The sequence below is a fragment of the Cucurbita pepo genome, chromosome 7, assembly GCF_057944985.1.
Source record: "Cucurbita pepo subsp. pepo isolate OVF chromosome 7, ASM5794498v1, whole genome shotgun sequence".
In the NCBI taxonomy this organism is placed as follows: Eukaryota; Viridiplantae; Streptophyta; class Magnoliopsida; order Cucurbitales; family Cucurbitaceae; genus Cucurbita; species Cucurbita pepo.
Genome location: NC_141804.1, coordinates 1747067 through 1755249, shown reverse-complemented (window position 1 = coordinate 1755249; position 8183 = coordinate 1747067). Strand labels below are relative to the sequence as shown.

General features: G+C 36.4%; 1 protein-coding gene across 2 annotated transcripts; it reads right to left on the bottom strand.

The window, feature by feature from the left end:
* Positions 1 to 3346: 3346 nt before the first annotated feature.
* Positions 3347 to 7509, bottom strand: LOC111798051 (putative boron transporter 6). Of its 2 annotated transcripts, none has more exons than XM_087125806.1 (13): positions 7394 to 7509; positions 7170 to 7252; positions 6849 to 7041; positions 6613 to 6751; positions 6370 to 6535; positions 6115 to 6281; positions 5773 to 5946; positions 5560 to 5655; positions 5171 to 5287; positions 4784 to 5088; positions 4384 to 4657; positions 3906 to 4046; positions 3347 to 3805 (listed from the first exon to the last, which is right to left on the bottom strand). In XM_087125806.1, exons 1-13 carry the CDS (start codon positions 7486 to 7488, stop codon positions 3776 to 3778), a joined length of 1980 nt encoding a protein of 659 aa, XP_086981932.1. In that variant the 5' UTR covers positions 7489 to 7509; the 3' UTR covers positions 3347 to 3775. The 2 variants fall into 2 exon arrangements, with proteins under 2 accessions (XP_086981932.1, XP_086981933.1); XM_087125807.1 differs by having other exon boundaries at positions 4390 to 4657.
* Between the last annotated feature and the right edge of the window lie 674 nt (positions 7510 to 8183).

Here is an 8183-nt window from a genome sequence, read left to right as displayed (position 1 = left end):
ATTTATTTGGAAGGTCGATATTTTTCAATGTTGTTGTGAGAAATATCCAAATTCGATGATTCCAGCTCCTATGATCGACAACCATCACCAAAAAATGGTCTTGTTCTCGACCTATGTCAGGATAATGGCAACTTTTCGTCTGTGTTCTTGGGTAGCTCCGAAAAGCTATTTTCTCTCTTCGCTATCTTTATATATGCTTAGAAAACAGTACTGAAATTTGAATTTAGACAGAAAAAAAATATTCCGCGTTTTACATACGATTCAAAATCGAAATCCTAATTTGAAAACCCTAATTGAATCGTTTGAAGCACGCACGGAAAAAACTGAGTCACGGTCGATATTAATGTTCAAATTCAATGACTCCAACACATGATCGACAACCAACATAAAAAAATGGTCAATTTTTGTCTACGATGACCAATAAATGAAAAATTAAAATATTAATATTAATTATATTAGAGAAAAAATAAAAAAAAATGGAAATCGTTTACAACTACATTTTGTTAATTTATTTTATTTATTAAATAACTAAATCAATTAACCATTATTATAAAAAATAAAATATAATTAAAATAAAAAAGAATTAATTATAATGGACGTTTACTGTGGATTTGGTATCCCCACACATGCATGCATTTATTTATTTCAATTTCGAGTACAAATGTCCTTCTCTCACCACCGACTATTTTATTTTTATATTTTTATTTTTTCCTCCCAGAAAAACAATATTATTATTTTTTTAATATATAAAAAAGTATTTATTAAAGGCAATGACAAGAGGGGAGAGGGTGGGCAGGTTCAGGGATCCCAATAATGGCGGCTGTCAGGTGAGGGGCGGAACTATTGGGCCTATGGGCCCAAAGTCGGTGGGGGCCTCGAAAATCATTTGACGTTTTCGGGATAGATCTGAACCGGCTGAGTTGGGCCCATTAAGGCCCTTTTATGACTTGCAAGTTATAAGCCGACCGACGTGATTTCGTTCGTTAGATCTAGCGGTGATGCGACTACCCACGTGTCCGTATCGCATTAATTAAGGTTGTCTCACGATAAGATCCTAGGCCTACTTGGAAAATCCTCTATCGTATATTACAGTATTAAACGTTACCTCCATTCTTATCTTATTAATTTTTTTAATATATATATATATATATATATATAAAGTACATTGGTTAAATTTAAAAAATGTGTTTATTTTTTTATCCATTGAAAATGTAGTTTGGTAGAATGAACACATCAAGCCGAACATGACAAGTGCGCTACTGTGCTCGAGTTAGGTGAGATAGCTAGGTAGAGATAACAGGACTGACAACAACTCATTTTACGTATGATATTTACCTTGGTGCATAGACGAGAAGCTTTAGTACGGTGAGGTTTCGATTTTTTTTTTATAATTATTTATTATACTAGCTAATTAGATAGGTGCTTAAATGTGCTTATTTCGAGGATAGAGACTAACAAAATTTTAGTCTTAGGGTTGACACGTGGAAGAAAGATGCATTTCCCTAACACTGTCGTGTTAGTTTTGTAAGAACTATACGGTAAGTGACATTAAAGTAGTCATGACTCTTAATCTAAATGTTTTTCTTCTATCTCGAGCTACTAGCTACTCTAAATTAGATAAAAAAAAAGTGGCGAATTAGGTTAGAAGTGAACGAAATAAAATCGAACATGGACACTACGAGATGATGCCTCTTTAGAGGTCCAACCTGACCTCAACCTCTTGCACAACTCGACCCTGGATTAGGCTTGGCCTCTTGTTGAGGTCAAGGAGGTGGATTCGGTCTTGATTTGTTTTGGTGTTAGAGATTGGTGGACAAAGAGGAAATGTATTTCTTACTTATAAACTTAGGATCATTTTAGCTGGAGACTTTCTTCCACCGATCTTTAGCATATCTTTCTATACTTTACATGGCAATATCCATTTCCAGATTGAACTTGGTCGGAAATGATGGCGGCAGACCTGAAGATCACCGCCCACCGGGCCACGACTCTCAGCGACGATCTATCGGGCGGCTGTATTGGCTTGACTTAAAGCAACGAAAAAGGATATGGAAAATGATCGTAGGGAAATTGCACGTGTACCCATTTATGGCCGAACCAACTGCTTTGGAGCCATGGCTGAGAATTATTTTGAAGGAGAGTTAAAAAAAAAAGACAAAAAGTTTAATTTAATTATATTAGGTGGTCCTAATATTTAGTTTCTTATTTACATTCCATAGAACATAACTGTTTCTTTGAATTATAAATAATAAACCATAAGATGAATATTTAAATGTGAAATTTCTTGACTTTAAAAATTCTTCTGACATGCGATTTAATATCATTAAATAAATTATACCCATGTTTTATTATTTAATTGCCTAGATCTTGAATTTATTTTCTAATTTGTTATTAATATATATATTTATTTTTATAGTTGAGTATGTTTGATTAATTAATTTTTCGAATATTTTTACGAAGAAGATATTCTAAAAAATATTTGAAAATTTTTATTTCGTTAAAAAAAGAAAAATCATATACTTTTAAAATAGTGCATGATAATGTTCGTTTTCATAAGCTTGATTTAAAGGCCAATGAAGCCCAATCATGTCCGGCCCAAAAAACAATCTTGGCCCAGCTCGGGTGTGACGTTAAAGCGCTATATATATATATATACTATTTTTAAAGTTGACTAAACTAGTATAAACAATTTATTGGTTACATTGTTGAGGAGGGGTCTTTAGCCGACAAAAGAATAGTTGAGAGATAGATTTGACTATTTAGTCCAAATGAGTGGATGTACAACATGTTCTGAGGAGAATGAACCATATTAAACGTATCTAACCTTCCTTCCTTATGAATTGAAATTCAATTCTGTTTGTCTTTTTCAACAAATTTCTTAACGTTTGTGTATGCATATTTGGATTCAGTTTTAGTTGAGATTGATCCCGTTTGTCTTTTTCAACAAATTTCTTGTATGCATATTTGGATTCAGTTTTAGTTGAGATCGATCTTTCTCTAGTGGCAACTCCTTTTGATTTAACGTCGTTAAGAGTTTCAGTTAAACAAACACATTCGCTGATGGACAAAGCAAGAACTATTAAAGAGCTAGGAATGATACTCTTTTTTTAATCCTTGAAAGAACGATTAGCCACAAGACAAAAACTCTTTTTCATATCTTTAAACCCTTTCCAAAGTATATGTTCATTTCTCTTTCCATTTTGTATCTATTTCAAAAAATATATATATTTTAAAATTTTAATTTTACATTTAATATCTTTCTAAAATTTAAAATTGCTAAAGGATATTTAAAATTATTAAAGACTTAATAAAGTTTTGAAATTCTATTATTTTTCGAAAGGCTAAATAATCACAAAAAAGAGTTACATCAGATTTACACACATCGAGGTCCTCGCAGCAAAGACCATTCTCCTCTCTTTCTTAAGCATCTCATGAACCAATCCCCACCATTGTCACACCTCATTATTTTGTTGTCAATAATCAAATAAAATGAATGGACTAAAAGGGTGGGAGATTCTCTAGAAACTTCTCCAATTGTAAATAAATGTTTGTCTTAAAACCTTGAATTGAATCTTCTCCAATATCTTCCTTGCTTTCATGTGTACTTATAATCACGAATGGGTTTATGTAAAAATTTCATGTATTCCTCAAGTTAGCAGCCACTATATGAGAAGAAAATGTGTTCCCCTATATTCTTCGGTATTGATCGTTGTAATCGTTGTTGTATCGAGCTCGATCGAACACTCTCGTATCCTATTCGTCTCCAAATGCTTCATTATGTTCGAGTTGAACTTTCAGGATGAACCTGAAATTCAAATGTCAAATGATGTGTGCCAAGGCTAAGTGAAAGGATGAAATGAGCGGTAAAAAGTAGTTATAAGAGGCAGTGGATTTTAGTTTCTAACCTGAACGAACTTTTCTTCGTTGTAACTTACGGTTCGAAGCTTTAGTTCTCCTCTATGAGTTGTCATCTCATCTAAGATCTCGGCGTCATAGTATTCTTCGTTACTCTCGCCCGCAATTGAATCGGGTCGTATCTCCTTATCCTGGGCAGACATTAGAAGCAAAAATTCAGAATGTTGTTCATTTTTCGGAGTCTCAAGGGGGCGTGGAAACACATAAAAAAACTCTGGAATGGAAATAGAAAAGAGATGTAACTCTAGTTTCTTCGGAAATGGAAAGATCTTTGGCACAAGGTTGACTGAGTTCTAGTTTCTCTATTTTTTTAATAATACCGAGTTGGGTACTTTTCCTACCCGTATCAAAATAAACATGCTGAGCCAAATCTTGTTCATATGTTTCTCGATGGCCATTTCATTTCAAGCCGAACTTAAACTCAAGGTTGATTAATGATCCATGATAGTAAAAAACGTTAAAGCTAACCGTAACTGTGAGGTTCCGATGTGGAGCACCGGCAATCTCCTCATACTCTGAGGCATCTAGCTCTTGAAGATGGTTATGCTGGAAGAATTTGGGGAGCACATGCTCTCTTATGCTAATGAGGAGGAAAAATGGCAGTGGGAACAGGATCCCAGCTACAGGTATCCACGTTATCCCAAAGCACAACAAGAAATATGCTAACTGAAGGAGAGTAAACGATGCAATGACTTTGAATGGCACGGTTTCAACGAATGATAAATGAGACCCCTCCAAGACCCTGTAGGACACGAAGAACAAACACAATATTAAGTATATGGTAGAGAATCCAAATAAATAAGCTATAAAGCATGGCGATGATCCTTCTCAACGATAGAACAAGCGGACTAAATTTATGTAAACTTACTTGAAACGCCGACCCGGTGTGATAAACAGTAACAACAACCTTTCCCAGAACTGATTCCCTGGGAGACTATCAATGGCCATGTAAGCAAAGTATCCCCAAAGAACTGAAGTGGGTATCATTCTCATTATAGGGACAGCAAATATTGATGCGGCCACAAGGACGGACTGCAGCAAGTTGCTCATCCTTTGTTCGTTCACACAAACAGGCAAATAAGGATCTATATTTTTCTCGGCGTCGAATTTTCCCTTGTGATCACTGTCATCAGCACTCATTACTGCCTTCGTCAAGGTCTCAAGCTCTTTAGGCTGCAATAAGAGCAAACAAGGTGCATGAGGTAACCCAATCTTGGAGTTAGGAAAAAGGGAGACTACGAGGTTAGAGCATTACAGTTGGAGATGCGTCTATTTCAGTGAACGCCGCCTGCATCTTTCCATAAACTTCAGAGTTGCTTGCTTTTAGTTTGATACATTCCTGTGCACTCTTTACCATTTTTTTTCGTATTATCTGCAAATGAGGTAGAACTGTAAGGCTCCAAGAGAATGGTGGGTTTTGAGATGAGAGTATGATACACACAAGAAATCTATCGTCTTGAGAGAGTAGAGTGATCTCAAAGGTTTTTCGATTTTCATATTTGAAACACTTTAGATATTTCTATCAATATATATCGATTTTCGAATCAAATCAAACGAGATTTCTCATTTACTGTCACTCAACAACAGCAGGTCTGAATATCGAATACTACTTGTGAACTTTGTTGGCATGTGATGCCTACACACCTGCCGTTTAAGCACTGCGAGACTCTTGGTGTGCATTGGGGACTGTGGGAGGACACCATTAGAAGGAGGTAGTCCCAGCAATCCACAAATCAAAGTCTAACAAAATAAAAAAAACAAAAAAAAACATCAGTTCATGATCCTGGCGAGAGAACATGATTTGGTAAAAGGATAAGCACATATGACGCAGGAAATCAAGTTATAGCAAATATTTACCATAATCCCGAGCAAGAAGACATCATAATGATATGCAGATGGTTTTTGAAGATTAAACTCTTTCTGCTGCGCCATTTGTGATGCAACACTATGGTCAAAAAAGTAAAGGCCTGCTATCATCAGGGCTGGCAGAGCAGCAGCAAGGATGTAAATCATTGGAACCTTCCCCATGTCCTGCGAATGGGGCATGTCAAGTGGATTTTTAATTTCCATTCGTTGGTATTAGTAAATGAATTGGATTATGAACAAAATAAAGCGATGATTACCCAAAAGTTTATGACCTTTCATACTTGACAACTGAGGGAAATGGGAATGAAGTTTAATATAGAAAAGAAACCTCACCTTGGCTACAGTCCAATGGTACATTGAAGCCGGCTCCCAAGGTAATGGACAAAAGAGTCTCCTCGGAACTCCATCGGGAGCTTTGCTGGGGACTCCATAAGATAATGCTGTCCATAACACGATCACAAGTGGAACCCCATAGTCTGCAATGAAACTGCGAAACCAGCCTGCATTCCGAGATATCAAACAAGTAAGAACGTTCTTGAATTTAACTATATATTTTGCAGATGTTAGGTCTCTAAATCGACTTTATACCAGTGCCATATTTCCACGATCTCGCATGTCTGCTTTTCAGGGCTGAAAAGAGTACCCCGTTGGCAAAAATGATGGCAAGCAACCCATTTGCATACAACCATTCAAATTTTAAGTCCAATGGCTCTGGATTTTCTGATTTGGGAGCATTGAACTCGCTGATCAATCCCTGCGATTAGGCTATTTAGTATGTCTCACTCAAATCCTTCTCCTCCTCTTTTTGTAATAAATGCCAATCAATAATACCTTTATTGCCTCTTGGAAGAAAAGAACAGCAATAAGCATGCCAAACAGTTCCCCCGCAACTCTTGTAAATTTGGTGATAATGTCGCAAGCATTAAAGATTGCAAGGAGAATCAAGAAGAATCCCGACCAAATGCAAACCCTATGACAGACATCATACGAAGAAAGTAATAATAATCCAAAATTCCGCCCAGACATGGAGAGAAGACGATAGTTATGTGGAAAACTAATTCACTCACCATCCAGCCCAGGCTAAAAAGAGCTCGGCTCCTAACTCCGGCCGGCCTTTGCTGAAACTGTACAAGTAAGTGTACATTATAACTGTTGGTTCTGCCACTCCTAAAATCAGCAAAGGCTGTCCCCCAAATATTGAGTGGATAATTCCACAAATCGCGGTTGAGGCTAATGATTCCACTGTGCTCAGTCTTCCACCTAAACAGGATCGGGATTTGAAGGAAAAAAGGTTGAAATAAGAATCCCATTTCCAGCATATAGAAATGAAAGACAAGAAAAATATAAGGCTAATGTTTCTTATCTACATTGCAAAGGAAAAGACACACCTGTATCCCTACTAAATTGCTCCCCGAAGGCAATGACAGGAATGGCAGAGGCGAAGAATATGTACATAGTAGGAGCTAAAATCCTGGAACGCAAAAAAAAAAAAAAAAAAAAAAAAAAAAAAAAAAAAAAAAAAAATCAAGGCGAATTAGAACATTGTAAGATATTCAAGACATGTATAAAATTTGTTCTTGAATTGTCATTTTGAAGGGAGGGAAAGAGGAACCTGACGCCCGAACATAGTGCACATATCCAGTCCTGCTTATAGCAGGCTGCCCTCCCCTTGAAATCTTTTACTATTCCATCGAATGGAGCCCCCATAACTGGAGCCAATCAAAGTAACTACGAGAATTAAGATTCACCTAGCCAATGCAACTACAAGTGTCCTAACATTCATAAATCATAAAGCACATTACAATAAACAACGATCGAGTTTCAAGAAGACAAAAGGACGGAGAAGATCGAATAAAACAAAAGCTATGCGATTTCCAATACCGCGTGAGATTCTCAAGAGACAACGGAGAAAGAAACAGAAGGAAAACCTCTCAAACTTTCCACATTCTTTAAATGACAGAATATTGGCGTGCATGTTTTGTGGTTGGAAATTCATTAATTAGCAACAACAGAGAGCAAAGAAGCATAATTAAAACAATCAAATAATTCTAAATCGATAGGGCCAGAAAACACTTTCCACACAACTAACTGTCAGCGATTAATTAACGTTTTCAAAAAGCTAAAGAACATGATCACATTTTCTTCACTCCTCCATGGATTTAAATTTACACGTTCGTTAAAAATCCAACAACGCTAACCAAAACTCCATACGATCATCATCTCCTCAACAGAACAATGCGGCATTGTCATTGTCATTGTCATTACCATGCAGATCAACAAGAAGCATACTAACCTAAGCCGGTTTGAATAATCCAACAAAAACGAAAAATCACCTTCAGAACCAGTAATATGTCAGAGACAAGGCAAACGCCGCCACTATCAATAGTGTCCGTCGGGAGGCA